The sequence below is a fragment of the Cetorhinus maximus genome, chromosome 5 (assembly GCF_964194155.1).
Source record: "Cetorhinus maximus chromosome 5, sCetMax3.hap1.1, whole genome shotgun sequence".
Taxonomy (NCBI): domain Eukaryota; kingdom Metazoa; phylum Chordata; class Chondrichthyes; order Lamniformes; family Cetorhinidae; genus Cetorhinus; species Cetorhinus maximus.
Genome location: NC_135883.1, coordinates 149,683,614 through 149,706,124, shown reverse-complemented (window position 1 = coordinate 149,706,124; position 22,511 = coordinate 149,683,614). Strand labels below are relative to the sequence as shown.

General features: G+C 41.9%; 1 protein-coding gene across 2 annotated transcripts in view; it reads left to right on the top strand.

The window, feature by feature from the left end:
- The first annotated feature begins 4,097 nt into the window (after positions 1-4,097).
- Positions 4,098-22,511, top strand: part of rmdn2 (regulator of microtubule dynamics 2) — a 159,195-nt gene continuing 140,781 nt past the window's right edge. Inside the window, exon 1 of one of the 2 annotated variants that reach the window (XM_078542680.1) lies at positions 4,098-5,092. In XM_078542680.1, coding sequence (XP_078398806.1) covers positions 4,608-5,092 — 485 coding nt within the window. In that variant the 5' untranslated portion in view covers positions 4,098-4,607. The remainder of the gene's footprint in view (positions 5,093-22,511) is intronic. The other variant, XM_078542679.1, reaches the window with a different exon arrangement.

Sequence of the window (22,511 nt, the reverse complement as noted above, 5' to 3'; positions counted from 1 at the left end):
ACGAAAATGGGTCCGAGGATGAGCGACTTCAGTTGTGTGAATAGATTGGTGAAGCTGGGGCTGTTCTCCTTGGAGAAGGGAAGGTTGAGAGGAGATTTGTTAGATATGTTCAAAATTATGAGAGGTCTGGTTAGAGTAAATGTGGAAAAACTGTTCCCATCAGCAGAAGGTCGAGAACCCTAAGGCGATTAACAAAAGAACCAGAGGCGACATGAAATCTCCCCTCTGTACCTGCTCTAGCCTATACATGACTTCAGACCCACAGCAATGTGGTTGACTCTTAACTTCCCTATGAAATGCCTAAGAAAGCCATTCAGTTGCATTCCAGAAGGCAGCTTGTCATCACCTTCTCAAAGGCAATTAGAATGGCTAAAAACTGCTGGCCTTCCTGGTGACAACCACATCCCATGAATAAATAAAATTCTACCAGAATACATGTACAGAACCTCTGGTTGGTTTTTATGTTTTAGATGGAAAGTAGGAGCAGAACCGTTGTTGATTTTTTCCATTTCTCCTCAGTCCAAGGAAAACTATTGCAGTCCCACTGGCAGCCATTATAAACTGAACAATTCAAATCGATTACAACCTAGGAATCAACCTAGGAATTTTTACTGTGTATGGCTCATGACATCATGGAACACATTGCTCTTGGTTTGTTAATGTCATCTGATCTTCTGAAATGTGTTATAATCTTGGTTGCTTTTATCTTCTGAAATAGATAACATGTTGAACTCCAAAGCCATTGATTTAGTGTAGGCAGTGCACACTGACATCTGTGGTTGTTTATAAAGTGCCAAATTCAAGGCTGTGGTAATCAATCAATCTGAACATTTGCCACTATAACACATGTTGTACTTGAAATTCAAGGTTTATTTATCTCAGAAGTTAAGGTTGAATTCTTTAACTGCATGAAAAATAATAGTAATGATTTTAGCATTTAGCTGTGTCTGCAGTGTTTCAGCTTCATAATATTCTGGTTTAGCCAGGAGGGCAGGTCAGTCTAGGGATTTCATGCCTTTGTGTCTATTGTCATTCTCTTCAATGACAGCTGACAAGAGGCAAACAATAGGCTGGATTTTGCGGTAGACATAATGGTGAAACTGTCAGCATTCGCTGTCATTATTAATCTTAAACTGACAGCAACTTCTGGAGTCCGCACGTGTGCAATTAAACACGGAAGAATGTAAGATGCTGTCAGTGATTCCACGCTTCTTTGGATGAGCTGTTGAAGTATCCAGATGGCAATCATTGAACTGGGCAAGAATTCACTCTTTTACATTGTTCACCTCATTGTAAAAACCCTTGAAGAAGTTACACCTTGTTGAATGAGATGTAACTTGGTTTTCCATGGTATACTAAGTTCATAATTACTGCTCAACAGCCTCACTGGCCTTGGAAAACTAGACTTATATTTAAAGTTTGTCAAATTTCTTCATTATGATAAAAGTTCCACATGTTATTATATTTGAAAGAGTTTATAATCTTTTAACTTCTTCCTCAATCCCATGTATATGTTCCAATCATTTATTTTGCTCTCTGCAAAATCTAATTAAAAGTGATGCATAATAAATGCTTTTTACTTCCTGGTTTGCTTTATGTGAGAATACTTCAATATGATTGGCTGATTACTCTGCTTGATGATATAGCTGTTTGCTGTAGATTCCCTTGTCTTGGCGGCTGATTCAAATTGATACTTTGATAAGGAAAAATCCATACCATACCACTGAGATAGTTATATCTTAGTAGTTACTCTCTTCAAGGTCAGCAGCAAGTGCTATAACTTTACCACTGACTGCAAAATCTGGGCCTCTGTGGGATGGAGTAAATCTTATACAGATTTTTTCCCCCTTATTCCCAAGTGTTAAGAGCCTGGGCTGATACAAGATCTAACATGATCTAAAAACAAACAGTGCATATAGCTAAACCTAAATAATTTGGACATTTGAATCAGGATTTTGGGATAGGAGTTTATTATCCACCACTACAACTAAGAAGCCACCTGTACATTTTGGACTTCACCTCCTCTGGAGATTTTGTCGCCACTTTAAAGCTCCTGACCTTACATGCCTGCTTCTATCTATTCCCCAAAATAATGAACATGATTGTCCTGATGGATTTATCAGGGTGAATATTAATCTTCACTACCCATTTGAAACTGGGCAATGAACATGGAGCAGTGGATTTGCCCAATGCTACTTCTCCCCAATCTGGCCAATTGCAATTTTAAATTGTAAATGGTAAGAGTATTCACATAAGTCATTGGGGACATCCTCAATAAGCAAATTGGCTCATTTATTCAAAAAGGGAGGAAGACAAAAAACAAGTAACTGTAGGCCAGTTAGCTTAACAACTGTCATTAGGAAAATGTTAGAGTCTATTATAAAGGATGTATTGGCAGAGCATCTAGAAATATATGATATAATCAAGCAGAGTCAGCATGGCTTCATGAAGGGGAAATCATACCTGACAAATTTATTAGAATTCTTTGAGGAGATAACAAGCAGGATAGATAAAGGGGAGTAAGTAGATGTAATACATTTGAATTTCCAAAAGGTGTTTCAATAAGGTACTGCACATAAGGCTACTTAATAAGATAAGGGCCCATGGTGTTGGGGGTAGTATATTAGCACGGATAGAGGATTGGCTAACTAATAGTTGGGATAAGGGGCGCATTTTCAGGATGGCAACCTGTAACTAGTGGAGTGCCACAGGGATCAGTGCTTGGGGCCACAATTATTTACAATATATATTAATGACTTGGATGAGGGAAGTGAATGTACTATTGCCAAGTTTGCAAGTGACACAAAAATAGGGGGAAGGCAAGTGGTGAGGATGACACAAAGAGTCTGCAGAGGGATATAGACAGGTTAAGTGAATGGACAAAAACTTGGCAGATGGAATTATAATGTGGGAAAATGTGAGGTTATGCACTTTGGCAGGAAGAATAGAGGAGCTGAATATTATTTAAATAGAGAAAGACTGTAGAAAGCTGCAGTACAGAGGGATTTGGGGGTCTTCGTGCATGAATCACAAAAAGCTAGCATACAAGTTCAGCAGGTAATAGGGAGAGCAAATGAAATGTTGTCCTTTATTTCAAAGGGAATGGAGTATAAAAATAGGGGAGTCTTGCTAAAACTATACAAGGCACTAGTTAGACCACACCTGGAATACTGTGAACATTTTTGGTGCCCTTACCTAAGGAAAGATATACTGGCATTGGGGGTGGTCCAGAGAAGGTTCACTAGGTTGATCCTGGGCATGGAGGGATTTTCCTATGAGGAGAGGTTGAGTAGGTTGGGCCTGTACTCATTGGAGCTTAGAAGAATGAGAGGTAACCTTATTGAAACATATAAGATTCTTAGGGGGCTTGACAGGGTAGATGCTGAGAGGTTGTTTCTCCCTGTGGGAGAGTCCAGGACCAGAGGGCATAATCTCAGAGTAAGGGATCATCCATTTAAGACAGAGATGAGGAGGAATTTCTCCTCTCAAAGGGTAGTGAATCTGCCGAATTCTTTACCACAGAGGGCTGTAGAGGCTGGGTCGTTAAGTATATTCAAGGCTGAGCTGGAACATCAGAAATAGGAGCAGGAACAGGCCATTTGGCCCCTCATGCCTGTCATTCAATAAGATCATGGCTGATTTTAAATGATTAATTTTTAATTACAGATCTTTACCAGTATGGGAATCAAGGGTTATGTGGAAAAGGCAGGAAAGTGGAGTTGAGGATTATCAGATCAGCCATAATCTCATTGAATGGCGGAGCAGACTCAATGGGCTGAATGGCCCACTTCCACTCCTACGTCTTATGGTTTTACAACATCACATCATGATGCCATTTTAATCTGAGCCCTATGGGAGTGTCTTCCCTGCCATGCCAAACCGACTGGAATAGGATCTAGCTCCAGAAAAGGCCCAAAAAGTATTATTTATTTATTTTTACTTGGCTCCTATGGCGGTCTGATCCTACCTAACACTGTAGCCAAGCTTTTGGTCACTGGTCCCAAAATCTCATGTGACTTGAGATCCAACTTTTTTTTCGCTAGCATTCCTGTGGAACATTTCACCACATTAAGGAGGCTACATAAATGCAAGTCCCTGTTGAGTAAAGAAGATGGCAGTGCAGCTGGCTCTTCAATCACCCGATGCAGTTACTGGTCCCTGCGGCAGAATAGCACATGGAACAAAAACGTGAGGCGTTGTAAAATCACTGCAATGTTAGTGTGCCACACGTCGTAAACGAAGACAGAAATATTTTCATATAACGAAATACAATATTTTATGTATTGAATGTGACAGACCAACAATTCCGATATCAATTTTAAAAAAGAAACTACCTGACCGAGCGTGGTTTCGCCTCCCGTTATCAGAGTGCAAAAATAGACTTTAAGAAACCAGCAGAAGAGAGTCTCTAGAGGGCGGTTATGAATCCCGCCTGACAACAGATAGGGCGGGGGGGGGGGGGGGGGAGAAGTACTTTGTCGTTAAAGTTAAATACGACGAGCTGTTTGTGACAGAGGTGAAGGTTAAGAGGGGAAGGGCCCTGCAGTTGGGCCAGATTCCAGACGCCGCTCGCGCTCAGTTCAAACGGGCCGGAGGCTCGCGCGGTTATGGCGCAGTCAACCGACGGCAAGGCCCTGATACTGGGCTTGTTGGCCGGGGTGGGCATCGGGGTGGCCGCCCTCACGCTGGCGGTTGCCTGGTACCAGAGGACCAGGAAGAGCAACGGCAGCATATCCGCGGCCAGGAGCCGGGTTGACTTTCACAACCACTTGAAAGCCTCCCCGCGTCAGGCCGACATCTTGGAGAAGCTCAGCGGGCTGATCCGCAGCCTGGAGGAGGTGAAGGGCGAGGTGCAGAGCCTGAAGGAGGCCGTGCCTCGCCTGGAGGAAAAGGTGCGGAGAGAGCTCGCCCAGTTCGGGCCGGAGCGGAGTCCAAGAAAGAGGAGCAGCCCCGGCCACACGGCGGCCAGGAAAAGGAAGAGGAGCGAGCAGGTCGCAGAGGATGAAGGTGCAGGTGGAGATGCTGCAGGTGGAGATGCTGCAGCTGCTGGATATGCTTCCCTGAGCTCTGAGGAGGTGGAGAGTGAAGGAGGGTGAGGAACTGAACTCACTTTAATTTTACACAAGCAATAGAGCGAAGTCCAGATGTTTGCATTTTTGTTTAAAAAAAACATGTATAAATCAATTACAAATGTAATGATATGATAACTTTCCAGTGACATTACAGCATCATCACAAGATTTACTTGGCATATTGATACTCCAGAATTCCCCAGATGCTGGAATTGCCCCCGTTGATTTGAATAGAAAACCTGCCATTCAAAGAAGGAGGGAGAGAGAGAAAAAACATGAAACCGTAGACCATTTAGTCTGACATCAGTGTTTGGGGGAAAAATGTGGCAACATGGGCACTTTAGAAAATCATAACAGATTTATGAAGGGGAAGTCGTGTTTGACAAATTTGATAAGAGTTTTTGAGGGTGTAACTAGTAGCATAGGGGAAGCAGTGTATTTGGATTTTCAGAAAGGTGCTGCATAGGAAGTCATTATACAAAATTAGGGATTGTGGATAATATAAACGCAGGGTTTTTTTTTATTGGTTTATGGGATGTGAGTGTCGCCAGCAAAGCCAGCATTTATTGTCCATCATTGCACCTGAGAAGGTGATGTTGAGGTACCTCCTTTAACCACTGCAGCCCATGTGCTGTAGGTACACCCACAATGATGTTAAAGAGGGAGGTCCAGGATTTTGACCCAGCGACAGTGAAGGAGCAGCAATAAAGTTCCAAGTCAGGATGTATGTGACATGATGGAAACTTGCAGGTAGTGGTGTTATCATGCACCTGCTGCCCTTGTCCTCCTAGGTGGTAGAGGTCATGGGTTTGGAAGGTGCTGTTGAAGAGCCTTGGTGAGTTGCTGCAGTACATCTTGCAAAATGGTACGCACTGCTACCACTGTGTGCTGGTGGGATGGGTGCTTTTTCTTGGAGGATGTTGAGCTTTTTGAATGTTGTTGGAACTGTACTGTTCCAGGCAAATGTAGAGTATTCCATTACTATATTTGACTTGAACTTTTTAGCTGGTGGATGTCACGAGTACAGGGGGTGAGTTACTCACTGCAGAATTCCCAGCCTCTGATGTTCTTGTGGCCACAGTATTTAAATTGCTGCTCCAGTTATGTTTCTGGTCAATGATACATACAAACATATGAACTAGGAGTAGGTCCCCTGGCTTCTCAAGCCTGCTCCATCATATGATAAGATCATGGGTGATCTGACTGTGGCCTCATGTCTATTTTCCTGTCTACCCCTTAAACCCTTTGACTCCCTTGTCAATCAAGAATCTATCTATCTAACTCAGCCTTAAAAATATTCAATGACCCTGCCTCTACTGCTCTCTGGGGAAGAGAATCCCACAGACTAATGACCCTCAGAAAAAATTCTCCTCATCTCTGTTTTAAATGAGATACCCCTTATTTTTAAACTGTGTTCCCTCATTCTAGTCTCTCCCATTAGGGAAGCATCCTTTCAGCAATGGTAACCCTCTCCAGGATATTGATGGTGGGTGATTCAACGATGGTAATTACCCTTAGTTCTAGATTCTCCCACAAGAGGAAACATAAGACCATAAGATGTAGGAGCAGAAGTAGGCCATTCGGCCCACCGCGTCTGCTCCACCATTCAATGAGATCATGGCTGATCTGATCATCCTCAACTGCACTTTCGTGCCTTTTCCCCATAACCCTTGACTCCCTTACTGATTAAAAATCTGTCTATCTCCTCCTTGAATATACTTAATAACCCAGCCTCTACAGCGCTCATCCTCTCCTCATCCACTCTGTCAAGATCTCCCTCAGGATTTTAAAGGTTTTGATCAAGTCACCTCTTTCTCTTCCGAACTCTAATGGATACAAGCCTAACCTGTCCAACCTTTCCTCATAAGACAATCAGCCCATTCCTGGTATGAGTCTAGTAAACCTTCTCTGAACTGTTTCTAATGCATTTACACCTTTCCGTAAATAAGGAGACCAATACTGTACACAGTACTCCAGATGTGGTCTCATCAGTGCTTTGTGCAATTGAAGCATAACTTCCCTACTTTTGTATTCAATGCCCCTCACAATAAACAATAACATTCTTTTAGCTTTCCTAATTATTTACTGTATTGTGAATGTTATGTTGCATGAATGCTACTTGCCACTTATCAGCTGCATGGGGGCATGGGCTGCTTCAGCATCTGAGGAATTGCAAATGGTACTGATCACTGTGCAATCATCAGCAAACGTCCCCATTTCTGACCTCCTGTTGGAGGGAAGGCCATTGAAGAAACAGCAGAAAACATTTGGTCCTCCGACCCCTCGCATTACTTACATCCGCTAACATGGGGACCAGGAAGGGGTTTAAGGTAGCCGCAGTTTGGTGGGATTGGGATCAGTTGAGAAGGTGGTGAGACTCATGGAGAAGTTGAACTTAGATAGGGTATGATGTGAAATAAGAGAGAAACTAGAGAAAGATGCAATTTAAGGGCATAGGATCCTTAGGGAAAAATTGGACCCATGGGTTAGGAAAATGGCAGAATCAATCCCCTTTTGTAATTTTAAAGACTTCTCATCTGCTCCTTTTTTTTGTAAGAGGAAGGAGCCACATCCTGGTCTTTCTTTCCTGATGGTTATTCCCACTTATTTACAAGGATGATACCAGAACTCTTTTTTTGCACTTTTTCTATGTTCCTTTGTCCTTTTTGTACTATGATTCCTGCAGTTTTGTTGCATCAGCAGCACAAACTGTTCCATAACATTCTGCAGCTAAGGCAGAAAGTGTTGATAGAATTTTACAAAATCAGACTAGCTATCTATTCATTGATTAAAACTGACTGAATAATAGATACTAAAGTGCATGTTGCATTTATGACTTTTGTCTGTCACTGGATAATGATTGTATTTAGCAATTTTTTGTTATATTTGTAAGATACAAGTATTCCTATTTTCTAAACTGTAAAATACTGTAGGCACACTTTTTACTTGCCACAGTGATGTCATAAAGGATATTAATCTGATCTCCTCTGCATCCTCTGCAGTAGAGCGGGTGCAGAGGAGATTTACCAGGATGCTGCCTGGGCTAGATGGTCTGAGCTATGATGAAAGATTGGATAGGCTGGGGTTGTTTTCCTTGGAGCAGCGAAGGTTGAGGGGGGACCTGATAGAGGCATATAAGATTATGAGGAGCAAAGATAGGGTGGATAGGAAGGCACTTTTTCCATTAGTAGAGGGGTCAATAACCAGGGGGCATAGATTTAAGGTAAGAGGTAGAAGGCTAAGAGGGGAGTTGAGCAGAAATTCTTTCACCCAGAGGGTGGTGGGAGTCTGGAACTCACTGCCTGAAAGGGTGGGTGAGTCAGAAACCCTTGTAACATTTAAGAAGTATTTAGACAGTCACTTGCTTTGCCATAGACTCTAGGGCTATGGGCCAAGCGCTGGAAAATGGGATTAGTGTAGTCAGATCTTTTGTTGACTGGTGAGGACATGATGGGCCAAATGGTCTCCTTCTGTGCTGTAAACATCTGAGTCTATAATTCATCTTTGATCTACAGCATTTGATAAAGCTGTTGGTGTTTAAGATACTTAATATGCTGCGTGCCTGTATCAATTACAAAAGTAGTTCTGATAAAAATTATTCATGGTGGTTAGTAGATCTGATGGACTAAACAATATAACACGTTATATGGTGTATCCCCCCTCACTTCGGCCAACCATTGACAGTCATGCCTTCAGCTGGAATTCCCTGCCTAAGCTTCCACACTACCCTCCTTAAATCCAACCTCTTTCCAAGTTCCTAATATATCTTTATTAAGTACAAAATTCAACATTTTTCTATATTAAAGGTTCCCAAATAGATAGTTGCTGAAAGATAACCTGCGAGTGAGTGAGCAGGGACCAATATTGCTGGATTGAGGACTGTAGGCTGCAAGTGAGGGTAACCTAATAAAGTTATGAAAGCTTTGTTCATTGATAATCTGATTATAACCACTGTTCCTATATCATATCGAATGTGCAGCACAGAAACTTTTAAACTAATCCTGATTTACCATTGACTTGAACCCTGCCTATCAAAACCATTTGATATTTAGATTTGGCAAGGAACATTAATATTAATTTCAGTGGAAATATGAAACATTTCTAAGATTAATGATTTAATAAAACATTAAAATATTATTTCAAACAATGACTGTCCTCATGAATTTGTTTTAAGTTACCAATTAAGAATTAAGTCACATGTTAGAGCAAACATTGAGGAGATTTGGGTTGCTTTGGGAAGTCAGTATATGTTCTATTTGAATGCTAGATGTAAGAGTAAGTTATATAAGTGGCAACACAAGTTTTTTTTTCTCCCTAAATAATTTGTCCTTAACATGCATTCTATTTACATGCTAAGTAAGGCCTATATTTTAAAGAAGTTTTTAAAGTTGTTTGAATTGATTTTTTTTGAGGTAGTCTTAACTGTTTTGAAAGTGGGGTGGTATTACTGTGGTCAGTTAATAGAGCCTGGACATTGGCCTGGAATTCCTAGTCAGCTGAAAAGTGAAGGCATTCACCGCTGACCTTGAAGAAAACCACTCACAAAGATCTAGCAAACTCTGTGATATGGATTTTCCCTGTCCTGATGTCAGTTTGAATCTGGCGCCAAATCAAGGGATCTACAGGTGCCCAACAATAGTGATGTAACCAAGCAGGGTAAGTAGCCAGCCACATTTTAATGTTCTCACTGATAGCAAACCAGGAAGTAAAATGCACTAAATTTTTCACTTTCGAATTACAATTTATAGAGTGTGAAATAAATGTTTAGGACATACACATAGGATTAAGGGTGAAACTGAAATATCATAAACTTGTTTTAAACCTTTTTTTATCATAATGGAGAGATTTGACTTTCTGTAAACATGAAATCAGTTTCTCAGTGCCAGTGAGGCTGTTTAGCAGTAATTATGAACACAGTACGCCTTTTAAACACCCAGTTGCACCTCATTCAACATGGTGTAACTTTTTCAAGGTTTTTCATGCTGAGACCAAAAGCTTAAAAGAGCAAGTTTTTATTAGCTTAGTGATTTCTACTTGATTACAGCTTGGGAGGATTTAAATAGTGCACCTTATGGAGAAGCATACAATCACTAACAGCAGTTTCTCTTTAAAACTGTATATGTTGGACATCAGAAGTTGCTGTCAGTTTCAGGGGAGTGAACACTGACAGTTTTGCTATCAGTACTATTGCAAAATCCAGGCCATTGTGTTCTATTTCAAGCTCGAGGTCCAATAGCTGTTAGTGCATAAACTATTGATAAAGAGGTCAGATGTATAAATTATTTTAAGTGTTACTTGTGTTCATTGGCTGCATGCATCAACAGGGAACCCAATATCACGAGTGGCTTATGCTGCATAAAGGCAGCTTGTTAGGGAGGTGCATTGTGGTTGTAAGATGTGCTGGGGTTTTTTGTAAAGAGAATCTGGTTCTGTAATACTTTATGGAGTAGCTGAACAAGAGAGAGAGAGAGAGAGAAAACAACATTTTTGACAATGCATTAGAAGTCTTCATGCAAGATGTGGAGAAGAGAGAGGTCCTGTATCCGCAAGGGAGCAGAAGGCCCTCCAGATGTATGATGTGGAGCCAATAGGAAGAAGTAGTGGCAGAGGTCAATGAAAACAATGTGCTATTAGAACATCGATGCAGCGGGAGGAGGGAATTTAAGGATATGACACAAGGTGAGTTTGGCTTAAAATGGCATACCCTCTCAACTGTACCACTAACCTCATCTGCTGCTTGATTCACTAGACCTCCATCACCTATCTACCAACAATCTTTATCAATAATACTCAACCCTTCAATTCATATGTTTTACCTCACTTGCACACACTTAGCACTGTTGCAAGCCTCACACCCATAACTCACAGCTCACACACACACTGGTAGCTATTTCAATCATTACAGCTACATCACCTAAACATATTGCAGGACACTTAATGACTCATTTCCCTCCTTCTTGCAGGCAAATGTGATGCATAACAGAGGCAGTAGGAAAGGACTGGAGGAGGACAAATGCACCTGCATGTTTTAATCCCCATAGATGAGACAGTGCTGGTCATCATGGGAAGGGGCATAACTGAGGTCATGGGCACTAGCAGGGATGGAAGGAATTATAATGATATTGGCATACCTAATCCTCCTCCTCCTCTCAACATACTTCTCCATCATCTCAAGTCATCTGACCCGTAAGCTACAGCTAGTGTAAGCACACAATTTTTGCTTTCTCCTCTTCCCTCACTACAACCCAACTCATGTTCCTTTTTCATTTCAGGCGCTCAAGAACTGTAACCTCCTACTTAGTGGAGGAAGACAACGAAGATAATGAAGATGAAGAGACACCATTACTTCATATTATACTTGCTGCTACCAACTCGGACGCTGACATTGTATTTTAGAGGCAAGGCATGTGATGAGACATAGGGTAATAATACACAGGTGCCAGTTTGCAGGAGGGTGAGATTGCACACTAGTTCTGCAAAGGAGTCAGATTACGATTTTCATGGATCAGGCTACAGAAAAAGGCACCAGCCTTTTGGGTTGCATAAACAAATGTTTGGTGCACTGGAAAGCCTGCACACAATGCCCAGGAACATACAATCACAGAGTCACAGAATGGTTACAGCATTGAAGGAAGCCTTTCGGCCTGTCGTGTCTGTGTTGTCTCTCTGAAGCAACAATTCACCTAGTACCACTCCCCGCCTTCTCCCCATAGCCCAGCACATTCTTCCTTTTCAGATAATCCAATTCCCTCTTGAATACCTCGATTAAAGGAGAAACATGGAGGAGTCCAGCCCCAATTTTGTACAGAGCTTGGAGCCCATTCTTTCCCACATGGAATGGGGAAGTTTTACATCAACACACCATCTGTAGGACCCACTAGGATGCAATGTCTGGTTGATGTCAAAATTTCCTTTGCAATATAAACAGCTTCCACTGCAGCACAAATAGCTTTTATCACAAGTTGAGAGCTGCAGTAGAATATCAGATTGCTGCTATAGTGGCTTTGGATACCAATGTCCAAAAGAAGTTCTAGGACATCACAGGGGTTCATTTAATTAGTTTTCCAACAGATTGCTGGATTGTTGAGGGACTGCTATTGATGAGTGACTGTGGCTGTATGGAATATAAACCTGCTTTTTCTCCCAGGATAACATTCCTACACCTACTCCTGCTAGTCCAGAGTGCCTTGCTGTTGCTTGCCATCTAGCCAGCCCAGAATACTGCTTCCCAAGCTGATGTTGGGTCTTCTGGCCCAAAGCTGCTTGAGGTCGCCCTCCAATGACATCAACATCTCAATCGTAGATCAGCTTTCTACCACCCATACTGCCATCTTCCACCACCCACGTTGCCCCACTAGGGAAGCAATTAGTTGGAGCACTCGGGGCCTGGGAAGTGTGTGGGACTGGGGGGTGGGGGGGGTGCAAAAGCTGCTAAATGCTGGAGCCCGGGCTCATTGGTCGAGTAGCCTGCCAATCCAGATGGTCAGTGCCCAAAGCAGCCAATCTGGCACGTAGACCATCCTGACTGACAGGCTACTTGGCCATTGATTGCTGTGTTCAGAACAACAGTAGTCATTGGCCGAGTAGGATACGCCATATTCCACAGTACTTCTTTTCTTGCTTACTTCATGTCAGGATTTGTCTGAGGACTGTTCTATTTCTGTTGGAATTTAGGCGTTGGTGTCTTCTTCACTTCAGAACTGGCTGGAGGCTGCTGGAGCATAAAGTCAGTTAAAATGCCTAGTGCCTCACTACTATCCCCAGAAGGCCCTTCCAACCTCCTCCCTCTCGATGGTGTGTGGCTCCTGGGCCAGGCCCTACCTGCTTGACCTCCTTTCTGGGTAAATATTGATCTGCATGGCTTGATGCACAGGATGTAAAATTAGAAGCCTGATAAGTGTGACTAACCAACGTGAATGCTGTGGAGTGCTACGATTATCAACCCTTTGATGCCTTCAGAACAACCATTTTAACGAAAGACATATAATCTTCCGCTATTAACTTTGCCAGGGAAACAATGGGCTTGGACAGTAGATGAAAGGGCTAGGTACAAGAAACAAATGTGTTAGTGGATATCGATTGCAGTAAAACTGCAGTCATTTGGTGATCTTAACCTTAAGGATCATGCTTTTCTTCCTTCTTGGACAAGGGCAAATTATGATTGTAGAAAATGGCCTGATGGCAGATTGAGGAATTTCTATTAATCTCACAACAAATATTTGTCTACACATAACACGTGGGGAATCTCAATGCAAAGTCCAAATGGCATTTGCTCTTTCTTTGTGAAGCCTGAGGAGGACACAATTGTCCATAATTTCATTGCATGAGATGTTGCCCTTTGTGATCTTTCCATGTACTTGCTTAGACAGATCTCACAACCAACGGATGAGATCTAAGCTCTGCAGTCTTGCCACATCCAGTTGTGAATGGTGGTGGACAATTAAATAACTCACTGGAGGAGGAAGCTCCACAAGTATCCCCATCCTCAATGATGGATGATTCCAGCACATCAGTGCAAAAGCTATAATCTTCAGCCAGGAGTGTCAAGTGGATTATCCATCTCGGCCTCCTCCAGAGGTCCCCAGCAGATGCCAATCTTCAGCCAATTCGATTCACTCCACATGGTATCAAGAAACGGCTGATGACACTGGACACTGTAAAGGCTATGGGCCCTGACAATTTTCTAGCAATAGTACCGAAGACTTGAGCTCCACAATTTGCTGCGCCCCTAGCCAAGCTGTTCCAGTACAGCTACAACACTGACATCTACCTGGCTATGTGGAAAATTGCACAGATATGTCCTGTACACAAAAAAACAGGACATGCACTCTGCCACTCCTTGTCAAGCCAGGGTTTCATTCCTAGTTCATTGTTAATGTTAGAGTGGGGGATACGCCAGGGTATGACGTTTCAGATTGTGGTTGAATGCAGTTGTACTGCTGCTGATGGCCCGCAGGACCTCATGGATGCTCACTTTTGAGCTGTGTGACGAACCCCCAATAAACAGGAAAAAAACTTTCCTTAATCAGTAGTCAGGGGCTGGAAACTCCAGTTCCCAGTGGGCCTTTGGGTTTCTGTGCATCCACCCGCCATAGAATGTTGGAATGTGCAGAGTTCGTGTTCTTTTATGATCTTTGGGTCTTCTACGCATGTGCCGGCTGAAGAATGGCCGCACATGCACACATGGTGGATTAGACTGAGGACTGGCCATGTGTGTGTGCATAGTTCATTTCTGTAGCTCTGCAGATTGGGAACTGGCCCTGTGCACCTGCACAGAAGGAAAAGAAAAAAAGGTGAAATGGTGTGAAACTGGAGGTCAGATGACCTCAAGTGGAGCGCCATGGCAGAGAAGGTGTTCCAAGGGGCAGGACACTGGAGGGGAACAGGAAGGAGGCCCCAGACAAGGAAGATCCCAAACCAGGGAGTGGGGCAGAAAGAGGGCTCAGAAGATCATTTGAGGTAACGGACAAGGACAGAGATTAGAAATGGGTCATGTTGAATAAAATTGAGAGAAAGAAGCAGAGCAATTGGCTCTTGAGTTAAAGAGAAAGCTGCAGGGAACAGACTTGAAGCAAAGTGGGCTTGAGAGAAGCCAGAAGACCTGAGGAGCCAGCAAAAGGTTGGTGACTCCTTACTGTGGGCTCTTGGAGCAGTGATCTTCCGCTTGGCAGGACAAACCCAACCCGGCCAATTACTACCCTGTCAGTCTACTCTCGATCATCAGTAAAGTAATGGAAGGAGTCATCAACAGTGCTGTCAAGCGGCACTTACTTAGCAATAACCTACTCATTGACGCCCAATTTGGGTTCTGCCAGGGCCACTCAGCTCCTGACTTCATTACAGCCTTGGCTCAAACATGGACAAAAAAGCTAAACACTTGAGGTAAATTGAGAATGACTGCACTTGACATCAAGGCAGTATTTGACTGAGTGTGGCATCAAGGAGCCCTAGAAAAACTGGAGTCAATGGGAATCAGGGGGAAAACTCTCTGCTGGTTGGTGTCATACCTAGCACAGAGGAAGGTGGTTGTGGTTGTTGGCGGTCAGTCATCTCAGTTCCAGGACATCACTGCAGGAGTTCCTCAGGGTAGTGTCCTAGGCCCACCCATCTTCAGCTGCTTCATCAATGACCGACCTTCCACCATAAGGTCAGAAGTGGGGATGTTCGCTGATGATTGCACAATGTTCAGCACCTTTCACAACTCCTCAGGTACTGAAGCAGTCCATGTCCAAATGTAGCAAGACCTGGACAATATCCAGGCTTGGACTGACAAGTGGCAAGTAACATTCGCACCACACAAGTGCCAGGCAATGACCATCTCCAACAAGAGAGAATCCAACCATCGCCCCTTGACATTCAATGGCATTACCATCACTGAATCCCCCACTATCAACATGCTGGGGGTTACCATTGATCAGAATTTGAACTGGACTAGCCAAATATCTGAAAGTGTGCTTGGAAAGTGAAGCTGGAGTGTACACGGCGATCCAGGTCAAGGAACATTGGAAGGCAAGTTTGAAACCCTGGAGGTGGATCCTTGTTGAAGGTGTCTGAGTGGAAGCGACGTTTGGAAGACAATTCCAAGGTGTGTTCTTCAAGTGTGGAGATTGGAAGCCCTCGTGAGAAAGCCGGAGTTTCAGTGAGATTGGTTGGCTCGTGGTATAACAATTGCTTGGACGGCGGGGCGTTGGGGGTTGATGAGAAATCCATGGAATCTGCTTTGGTGACATCTGTTACTTGTTTGGGGGCATGGTGGCTCTGACCACAGTTTGTCTATTAGTTTACACGTACTGCTTACTTACCCTGAATAGTGGCGTATAAGATACATATTGTAAATTAGCTTTACAAAGTTGTATGTATCTGTAAAGGTATAGTTAGGGCACAGGCAGAGCATGACTTGACTCATTTACTGGTGTTTGTATTGAAATTTTTCCAACCTTTTGTCAGGTGTAATATAGTTCATTTTTTTTCTTGTTTAATAAACGTTTTATTCTTCATGTTAAAAGTACACTAGCAGACTCCTGTGAATGTGTTCAGTAACTGCCCTCCACACTTTCCTCAAAAAAGTTAGGATCTGTCAAGCATAGAATCTGACTTGTCCAGTATTAAGATCAGCTTGGATCTTAACAGTTGCGAGATCTATTCTGAATCTCTCCAGCAGCCACCTGAAAGAGTCGCCTTGAAGCCATAAGCATTACTGTATTTCACTCTGAGGTTACAATTGTAACTGCAGCATTTGGCAGATTTCAGATACAATTGTTTTGCAAAATGAGCACATCTATAAGAAATTAACATTTTAATACATTATGGATTGATTTCTACTTTTATTATTTTAAACGTTGTACTTTTAATAACTCGCTGTATTGTACACCTTATCTTCACCTACCTCTCCTTTAGGTATTTCATTAAAACTCATCTCTATGAACAAGCTTTCCACCCTTCATAGTTTCTCCTCTTTTGGGTTGATGTCCATTTTCTTTCATAATGCCTCTGTGAAGCACCTTGGGACATTTTTCTACTTTAAAGATGTTATATAAATGCAAATTTGGTGTTGGTGGTCTGATGCTGATAAACTTCTAGAAATAGCCCTAACCAACCTTGAGAATGGTGCATTATCTCTCCCCTTGATATCTTTATAGAAATGGTCATGGTCACCCATACCATCCTGCTTCAACAGGTTTCCTCTTGTCCAGTTATTGGAATTGCCCTAGCTTGTTTTCGCTGTTGCCCACCTGATTGGAACCAGAACATCTTCAGCAATGATTTCCATTCCTACTCCCCACACAGTTACCTCCAATGATATATCATTAGCCGCCTCCTCTTCCTCATTTATATATAAACGTAGAAAATAGGAGCAGGATTAGGTCGTTTGGCCCTTCAAGCCTGCTCCGTCACTCAGTATGATCACGGGTGATCCTCTATCTCAATGCTCTACTCTTGTGCTCTCCCCATACCCCTTGATGCCTTTAGAGTCCAGAAATCTATCTATTTCCTTAAATATGTTCAGTGACTTGGCCTCCATAGCCTTCTGTGGTAGAGAATTCCATAGGTTCACCACCTTCTGAGTAAAGGAGTTTCTCCTCACCCCTAAATGGTCTACCCCGAATCCTGAGACTATGACCCTTTGTTCTAGACCCCCAGCAAGAGGAAATGTCTTCCCTGCATCCAGTCTGTTCATCCCTATCAGAATTTTATATGTTTCAATGAGATTTTCTCTCATTCTTCTGAACTCTAGTGAATACAGCCCTAGTTGGTCCAATCTCTCCTCATACGACAATCCTGCCATCCCAGGAATCAGTCTGGTGAACCTTCGCTGCACTCCCTCTATGGCAAGTACATCCTTTCTTAGGTAAGGAGACCAAAACTGCATACAATACTCCAGGTGTGGTCTCACCAAGACTCTGCACAGCTGCAGTAAGACATCCTTGCTCCTGTACTCAAGTCCTCTTGCAATGAAGGCCGACATACCATTTGCCACCTTAACTGCTTGCTGCACTGTGCGTGGTTTTACATTGATTAAATATTCTGACTTACACATTTTGATTTAGACTCTGCATGCCTCAGTAAAGACTGTACCGTCTGTTCAGCTAAAGGGACACACAGTTGTTTTCCTTGTTTGCAGAGGTCCCAAATCCACCAGGACATCAGGTTGTATGAGATTACTAAAGATTATTAATTGGCTCTCAGAAGTCCATAAGCCTGGGCCAACTGTAAGTGATAATTCAGTATGTTGAAATATTTGCCTTAAATAGTGGGGCAAAGTCCATACATTATTTTAGAAAGGAAATGCTTGAAAAAGAGAAATATTAAAGGATATGGTACGCATGCAGGAGAGTGGGTGACTTATGTGGAGAAACACATTGGCGAAGACTAGATGAATCAAATGACCTGTTTCAATAATTCAAATTGATGTCGGTTAAATCAAGTGTACTAGGCTTTGAGGTGTGACTGAAGTATGCTACACACAAGACTTTGCTATGTATTGATAGCACAAATTGCTTGATAACCTAAACTGTTACTTTCTTAAGTCAGTATGAAACTTGGCAGTTCTTAAGACATTAAAAAACTTACTCCATCCAAAGTCCTTGTGTTTTTGTTCTAACATAGGATATTCTATTTTAAGAAGTGCCAAGTGTCTTTATGTGGTGAAATCTAACAAGCAGTTCTGTGAATTATCTGTAATCCTCAGTAGATGGCAGTAGAAGTCCCACAGATACTACCTGTTTGGTTCAATGATAGCAGAAATGATCAATTGTTAAATAACACATTTGTCTTAAAGTTTATTATCAAACATACCACCCCATTTGCTCACCATTAAATATATCCAGCATTTACTATAGTGGTTACTGAATTGAGGTAGCCGTTTTTGTTTATTTTTTTGGGTTAAACTATGACTTTGAAAATATCTTTGATTGTTGCAGTTGCCATAGTAGTTTGACCTGTATTAACAGGCGTTTCCACTATGCCTTTGCTGCTGCCTCTAGTCAATTTTCTGGTCAAACTTTGCTAGTTTGTATAACTCTCCAAATCCTCAAGCTTTCTGCTATTCTTCACAGCTTTATAAAACCTCTTCTAATTTACTGTTATCCTTAACTTATTTAGTCAGCCATGGATGGATCATTTTTCACATGGAGTTTTGGCTTCTCAATGTAATATATTTTTGTTAAGAATTTTGAATTATTTAATTAAATGTGTGCCACTCTTTACCTACCTCTATACCTTTTTAATCTATTCTTCCAATCAACTTGCCCCTCATCTATGTCATTGGCTTTATTTAAGTTTAAGACTCTCTTGTTTTTGGATTTAAGTATGTGACTCTCAAACTTAATGTGAAACTCTATGATATGATCACTCTGCCCAATAGGCTCCTGAACTGAGATTGCTAATTAACCCTAGTTCATTAAACAATACAAGATCTGAAATAACTTCATTTCTGCTTGGTTCCAGGACATTGTTCTAGGAAACTATCTAAATGCATTTTATGAACTCATCTCCTAACTCTTTGTCATTTTTTTGTTCAGTCTTTTTGAAGATTAAAGTTCCTCTTGATTATTGCATTACCTTTGTTACAAGCTCCTACTATTTCTTGATTAATACTCTGTCCAACAGAATATCTATGCTTAGAAAGCCTGTAAACTACTCCCACCAGTGTTTTCTGCCCTTTGTTATTCTTTATCTCCACCCATAATGATTCTACTTCTTGATCTTCTGAACCAAGATCCTGTCTCACATCTGCTCTTGTGTCATCCATTATTATTAGGGCCACCACCCCTCCCTCCTTTCCATTCTGCCTGTCTTTATGAAATGTCAAGTTTCTTAATTTTTAACTCCCAAACTTGGTCACCTTGCAAATACAGCTCTTTAACGGCTATTAGATCAAACCCATTTAACTCTATATGTGCCAATAGTTCATCAATTTTGTTACGAGTTCTTTGTGTATTCATAGAGTTTTTTAATATAATTATGCCCTCCTTGGATCTTATTCTCTGATGCACAATTACCATTAAACTCTCTGTCCCTTCCTGTCACACTTTGCTTATCTTTACCCAAATCGCTTCACTGCTCTATTGCCTTGACTTTTCTTTTCAGATTTCTAAACTTCCCTCACCTGACATGCTGCCTTTACCTTTTTAGTTTAAAGCCCTATCTGCAGCCCTAGTTATTTAATTGGCCAAGACATTGATCACAGCCCAACTTAGGTGGAGCCTGTCCCAAAGTAATACTTCCCTCTTCCACCACAGGTACTTATGTTTGTGGTTTCTACATGGGCATGACAACTGGATCCTGCCCCCATCCCACTCCAGGTTCTTCTCCAGCCATGGCAAGATATTCATAATGCTGGTACAGCTTTCAGGGCTCCTGGTCACAAAGAACAATATCTATTCCCTGGATTATACGTTCTTCTTACCACTACTTCATTTCTTTTTATCTACCCCCAATCTCTCCCCGACTTGGATGGCTCCCTGTACCACAGTTCCATGGTCAGTTGGCCCAATCTTCCTGCAGTCCTTGTTCTCCTCCATGCAGCTAGTAATTATCTCATACCTGTTGGACAAGATCATGGGCTGAGGCTTCTGCATTGCTACATCCTAGGTCCCCATAACTATCTGACTCGCAATCACACCCTCCTGTCCTTGACCAGTGAGTGTCTGTAAAGCGCCACTAATTAGCTTAAGGGGCATGACTGCCTCCTGGAGCACAATGCCCAGGGTTGTTCTCTCTTCACTCTCAGTGGTAGCTTAAAATTAAAGACTCCTTGCCACTGGCATTTATTGCTTATCCCTAATTGCCCCTGAGAAGGTGATGATGAGCTGCCACCTTGAATTGCTATAGTCCATGTGATATAGGTACACCCACAATGCTATTTGGTGGGAGTTCCAGAATTTTGAGTCAGTGACAGACAAGGAATGGTGATAGCATTCCAAATCAGGATAGTGTATGACTTAGAGGGGAAATTGCAGGTGGTGGTATTTCCATCGCCTGTTGTCCTTGTTCTTCTAGATGGTAGAGGTCGTAGGTTTGAAGGTACTGTCAGAGGAGCCAAGGCACACTTCTGCAGAGTTTTATTCCTATGCTCCATGCTCTTGTTTATAAAATACAAAAAAAATCACTTGTCTTTATGGCTTTATCTACCTGCACTTGCACTTTTAGAAAGTTAGATATTTGAACTCTTTTTTCTGTTCATCCACTATCTTCAGCGTCTTACTGTAAATGTATACTCTCATTGCTTATTATTCTCCTAAAATATATTTCTTACACATATTCAGATTAAATTCCATCTTTCCTAAATTCCCACTTGACTACATTATCTATGTTGCCTAATTTGAATTGGTGGATTATTCAATTTTTAACACACAATTACTTTGAGTGTATACTGTATCATCTAGAGATAAACTCTAATTACTGTAGTTAGAATTGTTCCGTATCTAGCTACAGATAGTCTCTAGTAAACACCATATTGGATTCCAGGACAGATTGTCTTCATTCACTCTAGCTTCATAAACCTAGGTTACAAGTTGCTTAAGATTGCCTTTAAAAGATTGCATACATCGAAAAGGTTTCAGTTCCAAGGTGCAGTTCGTAAAATACGTGATTTTTATTGTGGATCAGTGTACACTCTCATTGTACCAGAAAATATATAACACGTTTGTCGTCTTAATACCAGGTGGCAGAAGTTTTTGTAAAAATAAATAGAACATTTTGAGGGAGGAACTTTTTTTGGTAATAAAATTATTTATGGGCATTTTGGGCTTTTCTTCCTACAGGTTTACAGTGTTAGTTTCACATTTGTCTCCCCCAGTTAGAGAGGAGATGCTTGCAAATGGAGGATTTACAGGAGATCCTTATCAAAGGATAGAGCTTGTTAATTGCAAAGTTGTATTTGACAGAACGTGGAGAATTTTAACCCTGACCCCTACCAGGATGGGAGCAGGTGGAATCAGCAAATATGGGTATGTGGACCCCAACCCAACTCAAAAATGCCTAGTTCTGCTTCAACAGCAGTGAGTTGGAGGGCATCTGAATAGTGCACTCTGCAGCAGTGGGTCTGTCATAATATATTAATGATGCTTCTTTCCTCAATTTTTGGAAGCCATTGCATTTAATGCTGGCTGGCCAGGTTCACCAAGACTCGGGCAATTTCAACATTTTCACCTGCGTACACTCACCCTGATCCCTCCCTGTAAATACTGGGGCTAATTAATCTGTTTCTTTATATTTCTTTTCCAGGGCCATACTATTCAACCTGTATGACCTTTTAAAAAGTGAAATGTAACTTTGAGTATGATTACTAAAGAAATGTTCATAAGCAGACATTATTGCTATAATATTTTGGAATAAATTTGCTGCAACTTTTATTATGGTCAAATAATCAGGGGACATAGATTTAAGGTAAGAGATAGAAGACTAAGAGGGGAGTTGAGGAGAAATTTTTTCACCCAGAGGGTGGTGGAAGTCTGGAACTCACTGACTAGATGGGTGGTTGAGTCAGAAACTCTCATAACATTTCATTTGCGTTGCCATAGCCACCAGGGCTCGAGGCCAAGCGCTGGAAAATTAGATTAGTGTTGGCAGACTTTTGTTGACTAGTGCAGACATGATGGGCCGAATGGCCTCCTTCTGTGCTGTAAATGTCTACGAGTCTGAGTTCAGCTGATGAGTACTGCATTTAGCAAGGGTGAAATAAGAGTGTTTACCCACCTCCCTGGGAGATGGGTAAAAACAAGAGGAGCTGAGACAATACTGGAACATGGTTGAGAAATTATTAAACTGCGATTGTAGAATTGCAGCAGTGCTGATTTTCTACATTTGATGATTTTAGGTGGAAGGCCATCATTTCCTGGGGCTTTACCATTGGCAAGACGGCTAATAGCCTTGTTGCACTCTACTATGCTGGCCTTGCTGTCCAACTTCTCTATGACGAGAAAGTCTGGAATGACGC